The following is an 18,267-nucleotide window of genomic DNA, read 5'->3' as shown; positions in this document are numbered from 1 at the left end:
CATAACCTTCCGTCTGCAATCGGTAAAAATATCAATTCTTATAAACAAGGTTAAGCTATTTGAGAAGGTAATAAACACGTTTTCGCAAAGCTTGAAATTGTACACGAAGCAAACTGAATAGGTCTGAAATACAATTTCTTACAATAGCTCTATTGGTACGAAACAGAATAATATTATACATCCCTACACAAAGTACTATGACGAAACTATGACATGTTTTCTACCCTTATATATTCTGAAGAAATTCGTTACTTTTGAGACAGATATTTAAAACCTCCTTAAGAGTCAAGGTCGTCTAGGTAATATCAAAACATTTAAGCATCGACTAAACGAGGGCGTAGTCCCATCTGAAACCAATATTGTCGTCGTCTACTTAATTACTTCTTTTTAATTAAAAATTCAATACAGCCGCGGTAAAAAAAATATGTTGTCATGAAAATTAAATTCCATTTATTAAGAATTAGCAGAATCTAATTGTAGTATAATTGCAAACACAATAGTTCTGGAATACATTAGCAATTATTAGAGTACATATAATGGTTCCAAAAATTAAAAGCAAAAGTTTATCTATGCTCTATTTAATAAAATTTAATTTTATATACTTGCATCACAAGCACTACATATCGAATAAACCATTCATCTTACAAACAAGCTTTGGATAAACAAAATATACAAGTCAACCTACGATGAGATCTGAGTCCCGAGCAGTGACGTTACAAGATATAACTTCGGAAAACTATTTGTAAACGTCGACTAGGTTTATTGTCACTAACACCAAAAAGGGGTTTTGACATTTCATGTAAATTTTTCGAATTTGTTACGTAATGTAGGAAATTGAAATTTTCTAAATAGTATTGCTCTAAATTTCGTATCATTCTCCCATTAAATGTTATCTATAAGTATTAGTAAATTTATCGTTAATTAATATAGTCAATAAAATAAAATCAAGACAATAGTAAAGAGGTTGAATTTTCTACTTACAACTACTATTAAACACTATTTGACTCCAGTAACGTGATGAAGATATTCAATATTCATACTCCAACAAATTGTGGATATCTCACTTCGTACGAAAAATAACACGAAATATGCGTTAACATATTTCTTGTTTCCAGGACAGCTCAGTTTGTTCGGTAGCCATTAATATTTTATTTTTACTATCCTTCCCTAAAGCCGTATCTGGTGAAACACTACAATAAGCAAGACACAATTAAAAGTGTTGGTAAAGAGCGCTTGAAATATTCCCATAATAAATTCATGTATTTGTTGCAGGGCAAGTTTTTTATGACAAAACTTTTACGGACTGTCATTGAAGAAGATACAATTTTAGACAAAGTATGTATGTATTTGTTTATTAATATGTTTATTAACCTTTGTTATTAATCTAGATTCAGAACTGGTCAGTCCCCCGTGACCACGAAGGCTGCAAAGTCTTCGAAAGGTCGTCAAGATTAGAATATATAAACCGCGATAAGATCTCAAAATAGTCTACTTTTACTGTCTAACATTCGTGTAAACATAAGAAATTATTACACACTTGAATTTACAGAACATAGACTGGAATCCTAAGAAAAACGAAATAGTGAATACAGATTAAGTTATGATAAAATTGCTTAAGGCGATACCTCAAGGTCCATTTTCATACATTTTGTTTCGGCTTTAATCTGGGTAACTAAACAAGTATTGGCAAGTAAAGAATTTAAATTCACGTCTAGTTAGTGATTAGTTCTCGCAGTTGAAGAAAAAACGTAAAATAATTAATAATCATGGATATTTCGGCCTTTAAAATTTAATATGACGAAATTTTAAAGGCAGAAATATCCATGATTATTAATTATTTTTACATTTTTCTTTCAACTGCGAGAACTAATCACTAACTAGACGTGAATTTAAACTCTTTACTTGCCAATACTTGTTTAGTTACCCAGATTAAAGGCGAAACAAAATGTATGAAAATGGACCTTGAGGTATCGCCTTAATATTTTAAATTATAGCAAAATTGGAAAACATTATTATTTAGTGTTTCTTTAGAATTGATAAAACGAAAATGAAACGGAGTAATCAAATTCAAATTACTTAATAAAGTAATAAACTTACTCAAAAATGTTTAGTGTTTTCTTTATAATGTGTGTTTTCTTACAACGATATTACATTTTTATAATACGAAATACTAAACCTCTTTTTGATCATACTTTTGTGTATTGTGTGTGAGTTACCACGGAATTGGAATGGAATAATGTTAAGTTCTTACATATTACATTTTTAAGCATCAAAAAGGCAATACCACCTTTGATATTGTATCATGTTGCTAGAACTACTAAAGAATTTTACGACTATTGATTATAAATTGAGAATTTAAAAAAAAAAATATACAACTCAAAAAAATAATCATCGGTATTAAAACCTATCTTCAATTATTGGTTATAACAAAAAAATTAACACAGGTTTACTCCAGTGAGAAAGCATGAGCAGAATCTACGAGTTAAAACAAAAATGACCACGTATTATTAAAATAATTATGAATATTTTTGCGTAAATAAATAATATCACTTTTACTCAACAGACATATTTTAATATATTTGTTCTGAAAAGGTTTTCTTGCAATACAAACCATAATAACACTGTGAGTCAGGTAAACACTTTCGCAATATGAAATTATGCGAAGTGGGAGGCAGGTCATAACTATTTGTTTGAATTTACGAAGTTAAATAGACAGGTAATAAAAATGTCGTTTTATTTCCAACTTTTAGCAGCCTTTAATCTGTACCTTATACCTTCTACGCATTTATAAGGTTTTTAAAGTACATTATCTCATTAAAACTTTACTTTATTATTAAGTTTTCGCCGCTTTAATAAACTAACAAAATTTGAGCTTTGTTAGGCATGACGCAAAATTACATAACAATTTATAATAAAAAACCATCAATGCGGTCTACAATTTTATTATTTTATATTCATGCTTTTTATTGAAATTTCAGACGAAATCCACCTAAACTGAAAAAATATTTCTAAGTACAAATTTAATTGAAAATGGCTTCCTGCCGGCCATCTAATGGCTTTGTTAACTTCGTTATATTTAATTAAAGTATAATGCTGGTAAAAATATACTCTGTGTAATGTTCAACGATTCTATGAAGAAAAAATTCGCTATGTAAATGTTTCGGACTGTAAATTCGCTACGTAAGACAGTCCAAAATGTTTATAATCTAAGGCAAATATTGTAAAGAATGCTTTGCCATTAAAGTCCTAAGACGATCGCAATTTTCGTGACGGCGTATACCCCAAAATGAGTCAAAGTACAATTTAAACACGGAGCACAAATACAGACATTAATTGCATATTTACTGTCTGCATTCGCCGATATTCTAGCCATCATAATTAATGGGCGCTATGAGACTTAACAGCTTGTCTCGCTAATGAGCGAAATGGAGTACCATGTGATATTTGTAATTCCAAGTTCTGTATGGTGTTGCTACTGTTTATGAGAACCTATCTCTAAACATCAGGCGAGCGTGATGCTTGTGTTGTCATCAGTTGCAATAAAAAACACAATTCATAGCATTGAGAAGAGCTCCAAGCCCTACTCGATGTTGTCAATGTTAATGTCAATTTTAGCGAAGGCCAAAATACGGTTACACTTAGAAATCGCTAATAGACTTCACGTTTTTCCGTAACTCGAAAATTGTATGACGCCTTTGAATTGTATTAAAGGAAAGAAACTGTGTGTAAATGTGGATGGAAGAATCTTAAAAACCTCAATTCCGATCAGAACACTATAGTATTACTACACATTTTCGATTATGTAGTATCTTCTCTGAACTTATTGCTACCAACACGTCTATCTTCTTTTGAAAATTTTGTTTGAATTGACTTTGATATCTGATTATAAGTGCTTTGACTAAAGATATTCAAATTGTTCCTGACAACATCAAAATCACAAAAAATATAAGTACGTAGTCGTAAGCAAGAAATAAGTCGGCCATACACTTCACAACTAGTCAAACAAGACCCTAAATTAATGTTGCTATCAAATCTATTCGCTAACAAAGCTTCGATATAACAAATTAATAAATTACAAACATGAGTAATTTGGTATATTGCTCTAAAGCCTCGCTCATACTGGAACTTACTTCTGTCAACGGCTATGTTATAACTAAGGCCCGGATTAATATGTAAATACATATTTTTAATTTACGCGATTTTCGTACTAAAAATTATTCTCTACATCTATTATCGTATTTGGATTATGAAAAACTAATTTTTATTTTCCATTTTTTTCCATATTTTATGGTTAAGTCCATATTTTACAAAAAAATATCAAGATCATCCATATTTCCAAACATCATACATACGTGACGTTTTGAGCTGCTTGCGCGTCGTTGTATTATTACGTACTTACATACCTACCTTTGCGCTACTACATATTATATTTTTCTTTCGAAGACTGCAGCCTTCATGGTCACGGGGCGGACTAAGGTGTTAGTCGTTCGAAAGGGCTGCAAAGTCTTCGAAACGTCGGGATAAAAATATAATATAAATAACCGCGATAGAATAAAAAATATATATATTTTGATGAAACGATAATTTTTATAGAATTTGAATTCAAAATTTCGCTACCTTTTTTAAAGTTTTTTTTAAATATAATTCTTACTGTAACAGTAACTAATTTTTCAAAATATATAATGTTTAAAATGAAAGGTATGGTTGATTTATACTCCATATTTTTGCCATATTTTAGTTTTTTTGGTCCATATTTTATGTACATATTTTGTATTTTTTTATACATATTTATCCGGGCCCTAGTTATAACATATGTGCAAATACGCATGTTGTGATGATTTTAAATGATCTTCACTGTCCATAAACATCCATTATAGCAGTACAATTTCTGATACATTATTCTAAAAGAAAATAATTGAGGCTAAGATAAGGAAAAAAGCTATTTGGGTGACTGGAAATGTCACTAAACATACGAAACATTATAGCGAATTAGTTTTAGTTAAATATTTACACATTATTATATCCAGAGGTGTATGCACCGTGGGGTCTGGGTTCGATTAAGTTTTGAAAACATACCTATACCTCAATTTCTTAGGATAGGAATTCGTGTCCACAGTATGTATACACCCATATTAAAATCATGGAGCGGATTAAACTTAACAAAATGTAGGTACATTGTTGTGCCTCTATTTTCTCTTTCAAGGACATGAAAACTAGCCGTGTTTTGTTGTAGTAATCGTATTTGTAAATCATACACATTATAAATTTGTATTCTAATTATTGTATAATCTTAATAGGTACTATTTGACAATTTCACGATAGGATATTGATTGAAGTTTATCCACAGTATACTATAAGCATTAATAAATATTAATAGGTAACCATCATCTGGCGTGGGTTGTGAACCACATGGTTAATGAGGTAATTATAATGTCCATACATCGTAGTATTTTGAGCTGTATTTACAATAATATGAACCTTCAAAATGTCTTATAGTATGTGGATTATTCCGGTGTATACACAGCATTGGGCCCTGACCAACGATCAATATGCATAATCAATTTTGTTTGATCGCGGCACTTACGGTTCAAGTGATTGATTGTTTGCGAAGTATCTTAGGTCTATTGGAAACTGGCAGTGTTCTGTTACACTAGCGATGTTAAATTTGAGACGAGAAAGCAATACAAGAAACTTTCAGCGTCAAGACAAACGAAATAATTATTTGTGGATCAAACAGTTTTCCGACGAAACTAAATCAAATCAACAACCGTTCGTTCCATAACTACTTAATTAATTTTGTTATAAGCTATACCACATAAAATGCTCAGGCCATAAACTAGTCTATTTATCTATATTTTACTATAATAAACAGATTTAATCATATTTAACATTGATTAGATAGTATTTTAAACTCGCAACTCAACAACCGAAAACCTTCTGCAAAGCAATTTCCACTAAAGACGGTCATGAGAATTTTGATTCGTATTCTATATATTCCTAAGGGCACCCTAAAAAAGCAATGACAGATATAACGTATACCACCTCATGCTCTTCGCTGCAAGCCTATATCCCTATTTAAATCACGCTTTGTTATTCCATTGTTTCATCGTGCCAATATTTCCGTTAACTGCATGTAATTACCTTCGTTTAGTGGATTTCAGCGCTTGTACACTTCTTGATTTATTTCATATGATATATGTTAATGGAAGTGTCTGTGGGTGAACAAAAATAAACTGTAGAGCACTTTATTGTGTTAAGGGAAATGCTATTTGAAACATAGGAATGCCCTATCATTCTATCAAATCTCTCTAACTTTTACATTGACAAAACAGTACGTTGTTTCAGTATAAAATTAATGCCCTGAGTATATTGGTACATTATAGCGTAAATTAAGGCCTTACAAAAAAATCATGTCACTAGACTAGAAATTTGAGCCACCCTTTGTACCTTGCCCATGTTGATAGTTCGCCATTTCTGTGTTTACCGACAAATCGGGCGATCAAACTCGACCTCGGCCTGAAAACCGCTTAGTTTACTAATTACTCTAACAAGCCTTCCCTTTTCTTCGTTTAGTTAACAAAGAATTTTATTATAACATAATATCGTGATGAATTTTGAATAAGTAAAGACATGATATAAATTATAAATCCCTTTTCATATATTCCTGTGAAAAACTGTTTATTTTTTCTGATTATGAAAAAAGACAATTTAATATTTTAAAAATTGAAGCCGGCATCAATAATGAACCAGAATTTACGTAATATTTATTTTTTCATTACTTGCATACATTACATGTAAAACTGATTTATGTAGCTATAGTAGTTAGTTGATATAAGGTTAAGTTTATTGTTGATATCATTTCCAATTTATTGAGTTATTTTTGGCTTTAGAATTTTGTTTTTTTAATTTTCATAGAGCTATCCGCATAATGGACTTAATAAAATATTCAATTTAAAATAAAACTATAAATAAATAGTAAGCTGAAGATTGTTATTAGATATTGATTCACTAATTTCTAAAAATTAATGGAAAGCTTTATTATCCGAGAATACTATTGTCTTTTTTATTTCAGAATCGAAGATTTAGAAGAACGCATCCGCAAACAAAATCTACTAAATAATAAAATACATTTGTGGTGTCATCAATATATAAGATTTTAAATCTTAACGCCTGGAAACCGCAAATGTTATACATGAGATAGCATAAAAAAAAGAGAAATTATGTTTCACAGACGAAGAACAATAACATTTCTTCATGGCGCAGTCACTGTAGACGGGATCCAAATCGTTTATGATGTCATGCAAATCCGGATCTTTCTTAACAGTTCCTTGTTCAGGTTTTTTACTCTTTTTATTACTAACGTCATAATCGATGTTAATTAACCCTTCGCCTTTTTTAGGTTTATGGAAAACTTTGTCTGAATGTTTATCGTTTTCTAAGTAATCATAGTATTTATTCTTTGCTTCATTATAACTGTTTTCGTAATAAAGATCATCGTCATATTGGATTGTAGTGGAGTACCGGTGTTTCTTTTTTTTGGACACCTTTAATTCGTTAATAATATTTGGATGGTAATACGTCATTTTGTAGGGATAACCAGTGGTGGCACTTAAAATGTAAGACTGATAAGGTAGATAGAAAGCAGGGTATGGAGTCAGGATACCTGGTTCATGTCTAAAATCATATTTTGGCGTGTGAGTACACATTTTCTCGTTTTCTCTATGACTACAAGTGGTAAACGCATTTGACTTCATACATGTACAATATCTCACGGGTATATTATGTAAAGGCTCTTGATGTTTCAAATCCTCTGGTATACTTCTGAGCTCAACAACCTTATGTATGGTTCGGTTTTCTTTTACATTCCGTTGAATATTTTGCATAAATTGTAAAGTACTACTAGTATTGTTTTTTTCATTGTTGTTTGTTTTAGAATTTATTCCGGCTAAAAGCTCTATTAGAGGCCATTTTTGTTTAACCTCTAATGTGGGTGTTTGTACAGTAATCCTCGGTAATATCGGTGCCTTCGAGTTATGCTTTATATTCCGATTCTGTAACTGTTTAATGGAGAACATCTCATCCAATAGCATTTTGTCGTAAACATTTGATTGTAAATTAGATGGCCTTCTGTTTGAAGAATTTTGAAAACTTTGAAACAACGGTCCAGGTTTTGAAAAAGCTGAAATATTCTTCTCAATATCATCTGTCAACAAAATATCTCCTATAATGTATATAAATAAATTCTCAATGAAAAGTAGAATGGGGTCAAGGGTACCCATACCCAACGAGAATGCATCAAGAGCATAATGAAAGTCGATGAATCGAATAGTAGGTAAATTTCGTGCGAATGTAAATCAATTGACTCAGCCAATGTGCAGGTTGTATGTACTTTTATGTACGGACAAAAATATGCAACTCTATACAAAAAATCACAAACACTATGTAATAATAATGCGTACAATATAACAATACAATATTTCTCGTATCAAATTACCTTTAACGAGTATAACTTTTCCGCCAGTTTGTTTGTTTCGAGATTGAATTATATCATTCCTCAAAGCGATGCTATTTACATCCGTAATGTGAAATGTGAACAATAAAATTGGAAACACAAAAAACATAACAAATAGATACAAAACCCTTCATTTTAAGTGAAGTTTTGTTAAACGTCTAAATGGATTTGTCTATTTGGCCATGGTTTTCGTTAATGTGTTTTTGTGTTTGTATTTCATAATTTATTATGATATATATAAAATTAATCGTATTATTCGTTTATGTCCTATATAGTTCGTGTTTTAATAATTACTGTGAAATATGTCGTAACCACACACTTTGTCTCTTCAATGTAAGTCAAACAAACTTCTTAATTGAAGATTTAAATCTATTTCTTACCGTTATGTACACAAATTATTTTAGGAGGGTCCGAGCGTCGCTTGTAAATCGTACAACAATACAGCATTGTTAAGACGGGTGGAAATAAATGAAATTGTCAATAGAATCAATGAAAGAAGGAATTATATTGCTTTAGGACTTAACAAAAATTTACCACAAGCTGCCAACATGAAGAAAATTGTACGTTACTAGAATATTACTTGCTGAATCTCTTTGTATAATATACTATAATCTACATAATCATTATTTTTTCTTACCATTAGTTTATTATTAAACAGTCATTATATTAATATCATGCTTATAATAATACTATATATTCTTCAACTTGCTTAATGTATGGATAGGCTTGCTAGAACCAGAGCGATACCAAAAACTACTAGCACAGAGAAAAGCGACGTGCCGTGATACCCATATATTTGCGTTACATATTGTGATCATTCATCAATGATAATATTTCCTGGACTTCAAAAAACTCCCTATATTCTTAGAATGTAAATTGATTTAAGAAGATCTTTGCACCTATGATTATAATTTATTATGCAATTTAATGTCTATGAGCCCATGATTATTCTTACATTTAGGACATTTGCGATAGTTTTCATTTTAGACCCATCAGGTCACCCCTTAAATGTTTGTCTAACTTTCACGATATAAAAAACATTACCTTCCTTGTTTCAGTCTTGGTCTTCTAAATTAGCTGCTTTTGCCCAGCGATGGGTCGATCAATGTGACCCGTCTCTTCAACTAGACAAAGAAGATCAATGCCGTGATTTGGGTACGTAATAAAAAAATAAGGCTGTAGTAACAAATGTCATTTCTTTCTCCGAACTGACGAATGTGCAAGTAGGGTCGAACTATCATGAAAGACTAATAAATACAGATAGATGAAATTATTTTATTATGTATTGTAATTTGCAGCGTATAATTCAATCAAATCTATGGGCCCTAATAATAAATTCAACTCAATTTAAAAACAACTATGCTTTTTAAAACACTTACCCACTTAATCCAATATAAATATGGCGAAGACATAAATTCTGAATGCAGACTCAATCGTTCAGTAAAACAAATAAATAAATAGTAAATATCTATATTGGAAAACCTTTCGATACAATATACGCTTCGCTGGGTCTGTGAAAAGAATCGCTTCGGGGCTTGTGAATAGGCATGAGTATTTACAATAATTTTATTTAAAGTTTAAAATCATAATATTCCACTTTATTGACAATGCTATCGGCATTGACATAAACTATAATTGCATTTGGGATACATCGGATTTTAAGTTTGAACTTGAAATTTATATTTAACCTACGGTTTAAAGGGACCATGAATATCCAATGTGACCTTTAACCTTACCAGAAAAAAACCTTAGGTAGCTTACTTACAATCACATGCAGCATAATGTGTTTGCAGCTCACATTAAAGTTGGACAGAATGTAGCAACAATATTAGGACCAACGTCAGGCTTAAACGTGAAAAGTTTCGTGGAAATGTGGTACATACAAATACTGAAGTACAAAGGGGACGTCACTTATTATAACCAGTATGTATTTCGCATAATATAGTACAACTTGCCGTAGTAATCAAATTTTAATATAGATACCCATAGGTATGCATGGATAATTAATATTACATTCAATTACTAACAGCTTCCACTGGTTAATTTTAGTAACATTTGAAGAATTACTTGCCTAAAAATCTTTCTCAACTTATTGGGAGGGATTAAAATGCTGTCTGAAGTAGCTAAAACCATGCCCGCAAGAGCACAATTCCTATTCCGAAAATAAATTTACGTGTTTCATAATTTCAGATCACGACATCACAACACAGATTATTTCACTCAATTAATCTGGGCAGAAACAGATTCTGTAGGGTGTGGCAAAGCGAGGTTTTATGTAAATGTTAACAATTTGAGAGATCGTTCCGTTTTCTACAAATACTATCTGAATAACACATAACATTTTAGGTTGAATTCAAGAATACAATAGTGGAAAGGCTTGTATGTAATTTTGCACCAAAAGGAAATATTCATGGAAAGCCAGTTTATACAATTGGCTATCCTGGTACTCAATGTCCGAATAATATGATACCAGACAGCACATTTACTGCTCTGTGTGTTAATCGAGATAATAGTACAGGTAGTAACAATTTATAAGGATCAAATTGTATTTATGTGTTATTTCTGTACTGAAATTATTAAAGACGACATTATAAATTAATTGTGAATTTTCAGCAAGAAGATTTACAACAATGCGTTCACACGTAAGCAGTTTGCTTAGGATCCTCAATTTGTCGAACAGTTCAATAAAACAAGAAATAGACCCTATCCGAAATAATTTAAGACTAATAAATAACACCAGCTACAATAGTAAAGATCAAAGAAATCAGAAAATAAGACATGTTTATTTTAATCATACCCATGGTAAGTATATAAATAGTGTAGAAATCATATGATGTAGGCAATTAAATGATTCAACTTTACTATTATTATTTTAGGCGGAATGAAACGTGTAGCTCCGTTACGCAAACAGAATTTCTGGAATCCGTCTATGAATGTATCTTACATAAATCATAATCAGCAGGAAAGAGGGCATTCGCGAGTTTACCATGGGCACGAATCTCATGTCCACAATCATGACACACACGGCGAAAATAACGATCCTAACTATAGAAAATTCGATTTTTCGACTGATTCAATGAATTTATATTCCTATAGCGATTCTAGAAAACATTACATGGACCACAACTATAGATGCACCCGAAAAACAAAGCCTCCTTCAATTAATAGCGCCGGAAATGAATGTAATACACCAGGTTGCACAAGAGGGCAAATTAATGACAATTGCCATCAACTTACCACGATTTGTCACTCAAGTACTTTTTACCAAAATCTGTGTGCCCCTACTAAATGGAATTCTTTTAACCAATTCTGCTCATGTAACAAATATAGTCCTTGTTACACAACACCCACGAGGTGTGCCTGCGGCGTTAAATGTGGATGTATAAATATGGGCATTACAACATGCTGTCCAAAAATGCTACGAACGAATGATAACATGAACCCTGATGAAACAAGAAAATCTCAAGAATATAAACTTTATGATGTACCTTCGCCTTTAGTAGTAAGAAGTGGTGATGAAAAAATAACTATAACAAATTCATCGCCTAAAGCAGCTCCAAAGTATATTAAATTAATAGAAAAGAATCAAAAGTGGGACAGAATATAACGACTATCACGACCAGGTAAAAGAATCAAATGTGCACCCCCAATTAAATTTGCGAGATCAAGACTACTTATACGAAACTTTTGATTCCAGTGGGAGAAACAGACGTGATCTAGATGAACAAGTCACGTTTAAGCCTTTTTGGGAAATAGATCAATATAATTACAAACGACGGTCGCAATTAAAATCGATAAGGTACACGACATTAGGGTTTAAAACACATAGAAAATCTAAAAGGACCACTACCTTTTCAAAACCTATATTGATTACGGAATCTATAACAATAACCACAAAGAGCACTCCTATTATACGTGGAATTAAAGATCGTGTCAGTGAGAAGTACTTATCATTTGATGAATTAATGCATTTAAGAAAATTTACTCCCGAAGAATCATATCAATATGCACGTCGAAAAGCGAGTGAAGAGAATATTGCAAGGGAAGGAAAAAATATTTCAGCACCCACCTCCGAAATAACAACTAACACCCCGTTTGTTCGAAAGAAACATTGTACCCGTAAACTAACCTGTACTTGGACAGCTTTGACCATGTCTGGCGGTGATATGATAGCAGGGGGAGGAGGGTTTGACCGAGGTTCGAGGACGCCCCCAGGATATGTCGAAGGGTGTACTCGTACATCAACGTGTACGCGAGAGTTTATGCATCGCAATAAAATGTCAACTATTCCTGATCCTAACTTATCTAGTGAACCAACTCCAGAAGACGAAGACTATTGTGAACGTAGAGCCTTGAAACGGAATCTGGAAGGGGAAATTATAACTGAATCAACAGTAAACTATCAAGAAACGCATATAGGACCTACTACATCGGCAATTGAATACAAATATACAGAGGTCGGTACACCTGAAATAAATACAGGAATGTTCGTTCCACAATACGGATGCATTTGTGGCCAAGACAATTTACGAATAAAAAGGGACAAGCATATTTTCACTCAACAAAAATTTAATAATAGATATAAGTACATCATTAGCAAGATGAGTTTAAATAATGACCTGTCACTTGAAAATTTACATCGTATACAAAGAAAAAACACTCTTAACTACTTTCCAAATATCTTTAAATCTATGAAATGTCCATGTAGTGGTGAAGTAAATGTAGTACAGGCACATTGTGTTGTTTTATATATTATAATTTCATGGATTTAATAAAGAAAAACGCAGAATATTTTGTCAATTGTTTCTTTTTAATTTTCGAGGATATTACAATAACTTAATTCCAAATGAAGAACAACCCAAAACCCTATGAATAAATATCATAAAATAGTGTTGTTAGCATATCACAACATATTATACATGTCAAAGAAAAACTTTCAAACGAAAACAAAAGGTAGTTTTATGTAATTCCTTGAAAAATTTTGAAGTTTTATTCAAATTTTGTCAAAGGGTATTATGTATAGGGTTATTAACAATATTATAAAATTTTACTTTAGAATCGAATATGAATTTAAATGTTACGCATAACATAAAAATATAATGAGGGGTGACTTATTCTTGTAAAGATAATATAATCCTATATTATTGTCATGTCTATAAATAAGTAAATAGAAAAAACAACAGCTGAGGTATTTCAGTATAAAAATATTTTTTGAACTTATTATTACCTACCCTTGGGATTACTTGTAAATTTCAAATTAGATTATTATAACGAATGATTTATTAGAATAAAACATGCTTTAAAATATACGATTATTTTTGAAACCGATTTAGTGATGTATGGTGCATGTTACTCGTGAAATATATTAAAGCTTATTTTTTCTTGCTAAGCGAGTCGTGCCCTTTCTCCTTTATCGCCAATATTTTCTAAAAACTTTTTCATAACATTGTGGCCACTTTTGTATATACTAATATCATCAGGTGACAATAAAGTTGGGGAACTTGTACTTTCGACTACCACATCTGATTCCAGTATATCATCTAAAAAGTCTTTCGTTGTAGTAATCTTTTTAATTTCTTCTATTTCCTGAATGATGTCAGAAGCTGGTACGCTAAACGTATCGTCATACGATTCAGTTGTTTCAGTAATTAATTCTTCTTCATCTTCAGGAAAAAAGTAATGACCAGTAAAATCATGATTCGGTTTTACCTCAGCTAATTCGGCTTGTATTTTAACTGGACTTACTTCATGCTCTGGTTGTGTGTTTTGTTCGGTTATCTCTGATGTTGAGTATTTTCCTGTAAGCAAAAATATAGATTTAGAATGCTATCCTATGCTTTTCGATAAAATATATTTAATGAAAATACCAACCACCGCTTCTAAAAATGACTGCCTCAATCAAATCAACAAGCAACGTAGAATTTATCAAATCGTTATTAGGTGTCTTGGACGTAGTTGTCGGTATTTTTTTACTGTAAATTTTACTAACAAAGTCCGCCACGCTCGCATCAGTATATGTATTATCTGGAGCATTATTGAGTAAGGATTTAGTAACCAACATTTCTTTGAACATAGGATCGTTGCTTAATTTCTTTTTGAGTAGCGAGATAAATTCATCAACTGCAAGTTCTTCTTTACAAGTGTGCAATAGTGACGCTGCTTCTTCCTTGCCATGTTTAGTCAAAACGTGTAAATTTGAAAAATACTCAAACGGTGTTTGAGATTTTCCACCGAATTGCAATTGATCAGTTGATTTTATTTTATCGGCCGTTTCGGCTGACCCCAATTTTTCAATAAAATCCATAGCAACGTCTGAATAGTCATAAAATTCCGAAGTTATTGCTGTTGTTTTTTCAATGTCTGGTTCATATTTCAGATTTATAATTGAAGTTTTGTTAGGATTTTTTGGCCCTGTAAATGAATAAAAATTTTCTTTGTTATTGAAGAACAGGTATCAGTAATGAAAACGTACTCAATTTGTACATTATGTATCAATGGAACGTAAGGTATAAAGAGCGTCTAACTCAATGAAATAACTTTTATAATATAATATATACATACCACACAGTGCTTTAAATTCTATATCGCAAATATATTCCAAAGGGCATCGTGAGCAAGGCAAGCCTACGGAATACACAGATTCATTTTCACGATTTCCACCCGGAGCAAAATTACACACGAGTCTATAAATGGTCCTATTTCTCAGTCCACTTTCACTTTCATACTGTTCCTGAAAATATTATAGTTACAAATAAATTAGTAAAATTTTACATGTTTGTTACAAGTAAAAACCGAAACAACTGAACGGATAAGGAACAAATTTGGCAGATGGCTAGACCATGTCCGCGATTAACACATAAACTACTTTAATCCCGGTAATTTTCTCCCATAACAACTTATTTATTCTCATTTTTTAAAAATATGGCGCCGTATTGTGTTTAGCGACTTTTCTAGTAGGAAAGACTATTCACGCGGGCGATGCCGTGCGCAACACCTAGTATAATCAAAAACCAAAGGGATAGAACAGGTTTTCCTAAAATAGTTTTTACTAGTACAACATGAACAAATCTCAAAATTAAAAGTCCCACAAAACTTAAGATAATTATAATTATTGATATTTTGGCAGTAATTTTACGTGATAATGATTTTCATATCATTAGGAAGCATGACTTATTTTAATGGATATGCTACCTATATTTTACAGGCATACTTTATGTAATTAACTGATAAGAAACATCGGTTGTTATGAGTTTGAATTATTATTTTAATTATGGACATAAAAATTTAATACAGTTACTATAATTTCCACTAGCACAAAACTCACTTTAAATTTTACGCCACCGCATCCAACTTGCGTCGTATCTGCCCAAATAAGTTGAGTAAAATAATCATAGTGTAAAAATCCTGTTTGCACTGATCTAAAAGATAACTAAGATTAATATATACTTAATAAATAAAACTTTTATAAATATATATCATACTGTTTTATGAAAGTTAATGTAGGTAAATAAGATTCTCATATTGTAGTTATCGTAAGGTAATCCAGTGATTACCTTTCGATAACTACTGTTTCAGCCTTGCCTTTGCCAGCCTTGAAAGGCTGAAACATCCAAAATTTTAGGGGAATAAATGCCGTTTTTTGAAAATATTCTCAACAAATGACTATATTTCTAAATTAACATTTTAAAACATAATATTTATAATAGTTTGGAATACATTTCAACTTACGGTTTGTATCTCGATAAGAAAGAAGCGTTAAAATTTAACAATTCCATATACCATACGTCAATGAGTGCTAACAGTGAAAGTCCAGGCGCTTCGCCATGAATGGTCGCAATGTTTTGTTCAACAGATTCTTGTCCTATTAGAAAACAATCCCTATAATAAGCTTTCATCAGATTTTAAATTAAAGATTTAAAGAAAAATATCCTAACTTAATATCATGTAGAGGCCAAATATTGCTCGTGAACTTTTACGTAGGTGATGAATCTGATGATCTCTAAAACTATTAATACGAATCTTATAATGAACGACAGTGGCAAAGACAACGTAAACTACTCAGAGGATTGGTATATATATCCTAGTTTACTTTCTTATCACGCAAGTGTAGCCTCGAGCCAAATCTAGATCAGCCGTTTTCAATAAACGATCCCAATCTCAATCTTCAATCCGATTCCAGAAATGAACCAATCAAAATAAGTCATTTGTAAGCATGTAAAAAAACCGCTATGATTGGTCTATTTTTGAGATAGATCTAAAAAAGCAATTGGGATCGTTTATTGAAAATGTCAGTTAGTCAGGTTGGAAAAGATAAATCTTAGAAAAATATGTATTATATGGGTATACACTATATTGATTTATCTAAGACACTAAACAATAATAATAAATTATATGCATAACAGAACTCAAATCTCGGCAAAAATCCTTTATGTCTGGTACATTGTGCTTCACACATTGGTTTGCCCAACGCTGTGCAGACAATGCTAAGTCTTCATTCCATTCCTGTGTTAAGAAATATGCAATAATAAATATGTAGATCTACATAGTACGACACATTATCATAAATAAGTATGTACTACATGTTCTAAATAGATATTTTTATCATAATAAATAATTAAACCAATTTACCAGTTTCAGCATACTTTCAGCAGATTTTAATGATTTCAGTTCCCCTAAAGCTACTTTGTTACGCCGACTATTTATTTTGTTTAAAATTGCAATTTTTTCATCTGGAGTTTTAATTAAGAATTCAAATTCAATACAATGGTTTGCAGGATTAGGGGACTGGAAAATAAAACATTAAGTATTTATGATATTTTGTATATGTTTACATAGTACAATAATATTAAGTAGAAAACGAATTGAATAAAATGCACACAAAACTAGACTATCCCCCTTATTCATAGACGTTTTTTATCTAAGGACGGAGTAAAGCTGTGATAACAAGTTTGTTTCTCAGTGTTGACACTGTCCGTGACCATCAGTACTGAAAAACAGACTTGTTATCAGAGATTTACTCCGTCCTTAGATAAAAAACGTCTAAGAATAAGGACGTATGCCTATGATGGACACATAGGCTGTACCGTTATACGCCAAATGTAGCATTTCAACAAAATAACTTTAAAATGATATTATTAAGTAGGTATATTATTTTTAGTTTTAATAAAATTTTCACTCAGACTTTTTAAATCGCAGTATGCTTTTAACTTACAAGTACCTAGATACCCTAATATACACCAACAATGCTGCAGACGCCAGCTAGTGCTTATATTATGCCTACAATATGTCTAATAAAGATAAACTGCAAATGTATATTTAACAATTTTATTTGTGCAGTAAAACTGTGCTCATTCCAAAAATACTATAGGTAAACAAATTGCTAATGCACTAAGAGCGAGATAAAAATGTAAACTATGCGTAACATGCCTGGAATTTGCATAGTGTATGCTGTTTATTGTTATTACACGTATCAGCACTGCAATAATCTTTGGATTTACATTTTAAAATAAATATTATAAGAATATAAATAAATAATGAGTTTTTCACCGCTAGCATTTATTGTTTGTTTTATTTAAATCTTTACAAATGTGTCATAGTAATATTGCAATAATCCAGACGGTTTAGAAATAATGGCATATTGTTCACTGTGACTAATGCTTTTTATAAAATGGGACCTTGACTATTTTAAAAGGACATATATTATATTAAATCAATATTAATAGATAGTTTTGAAAAAGGCACATTTTAAAACTATG

The 18,267-nt window shown here is 31.3% G+C and overlaps 3 protein-coding genes across 9 annotated transcripts; 1 reads left to right on the top strand and 2 right to left on the bottom strand.

The window, feature by feature from the left end:
- Positions 1-7,129: 7,129 nt before the first annotated feature.
- Positions 7,130-8,580, bottom strand: LOC115449579. The gene is made up of 2 exons (XM_030177438.2): positions 8,495-8,580; positions 7,130-8,203 (listed from the first exon to the last, which is right to left on the bottom strand). The coding sequence occupies exon 2, from the start codon at positions 8,088-8,090 to the stop codon at positions 7,164-7,166; it is 927 nt and encodes a 308-aa protein (XP_030033298.2). The 5' UTR covers positions 8,091-8,203; positions 8,495-8,580; the 3' UTR covers positions 7,130-7,163.
- LOC115449577 (venom allergen 5) lies at positions 7,249-13,308 on the top strand. 7 transcript variants are annotated; one of them, XM_030177435.2, is made up of 9 exons: positions 8,609-8,845; positions 8,917-9,072; positions 9,571-9,667; positions 10,306-10,435; positions 10,703-10,787; positions 10,859-11,030; positions 11,126-11,314; positions 11,389-12,135; positions 12,210-13,305. In XM_030177435.2, exons 1-8 carry the CDS (start codon positions 8,741-8,743, stop codon positions 12,117-12,119), a joined length of 1,665 nt encoding a protein of 554 aa, XP_030033295.2. In that variant the 5' UTR covers positions 8,609-8,740; the 3' UTR covers positions 12,120-12,135; positions 12,210-13,305. The 7 variants fall into 7 exon arrangements, with proteins under 7 accessions (XP_030033292.2, XP_030033295.2, XP_030033291.2 ...); XM_030177432.2 differs by lacking the exon at positions 8,609-8,845 and adding an exon at positions 7,249-7,336 and having other exon boundaries at positions 11,389-13,305; XM_030177431.2 differs by having other exon boundaries at positions 11,389-13,305.
- A 466-nt stretch (positions 13,309-13,774) lies between these two features.
- LOC115449578 lies at positions 13,775-18,151 on the bottom strand. The gene is made up of 8 exons (XM_030177437.2): positions 17,939-18,151; positions 17,141-17,296; positions 16,918-17,014; positions 16,241-16,373; positions 15,837-15,930; positions 15,074-15,242; positions 14,384-14,923; positions 13,775-14,310 (listed from the first exon to the last, which is right to left on the bottom strand). Exons 1-8 carry the CDS (start codon positions 18,065-18,067, stop codon positions 13,898-13,900), a joined length of 1,731 nt encoding a protein of 576 aa, XP_030033297.1. The 5' UTR covers positions 18,068-18,151; the 3' UTR covers positions 13,775-13,897.
- Positions 18,152-18,267: the final 116 nt, after the last annotated feature.

The sequence above is a fragment of the Manduca sexta genome, chromosome 20, assembly GCF_014839805.1.
Source record: "Manduca sexta isolate Smith_Timp_Sample1 chromosome 20, JHU_Msex_v1.0, whole genome shotgun sequence".
NCBI classification, from domain to species: Eukaryota; Metazoa; Arthropoda; class Insecta; order Lepidoptera; family Sphingidae; genus Manduca; species Manduca sexta.
The sequence above is the reverse complement of the archived record's forward strand: the minus strand, read 5'-3'. Positions and strand labels throughout refer to the sequence as shown.

What these genes read in the sequence shown, in the direction of transcription:
- LOC115449579 (XM_030177438.2), bottom strand. Translation starts at nt 8,090, where the DNA reads ATGCTATTGGATGAGATGTTCTCCATTAAACAGTTACAGAATCGGAAT.
- LOC115449577 (XM_030177435.2), top strand. Translation starts at nt 8,741, where the DNA reads ATGATATATATAAAATTAATCGTATTATTCGTTTATGTCCTATATAGT. An exon ending in ACACACTTTGTCTCTTCAAT is followed by an intron (nt 8,846 to 8,916) that starts GTAAGTCAAACA and finishes AAATTATTTTAG; the next exon opens with GAGGGTCCGAGCGTCGCTTG. An exon ending in TTATTTTAATCATACCCATG is followed by an intron (nt 11,315 to 11,388) that starts GTAAGTATATAA and finishes TTATTATTTTAG; the next exon opens with GCGGAATGAAACGTGTAGCT.
- LOC115449578 (XM_030177437.2), bottom strand. Translation starts at nt 18,067, where the DNA reads ATGCTAGCGGTGAAAAACTCATTATTTATTTATATTCTTATAATATTT. An exon ending in ATACACTATGCAAATTCCAG is followed by an intron (nt 17,297 to 17,938) that starts GCATGTTACGCA and finishes TTTATTTTCCAG; the next exon opens with TCCCCTAATCCTGCAAACCA. An exon ending in AGAATTTAAAGCACTGTGTG is followed by an intron (nt 14,924 to 15,073) that starts GTATGTATATAT and finishes ATTCATTTACAG; the next exon opens with GGCCAAAAAATCCTAACAAA.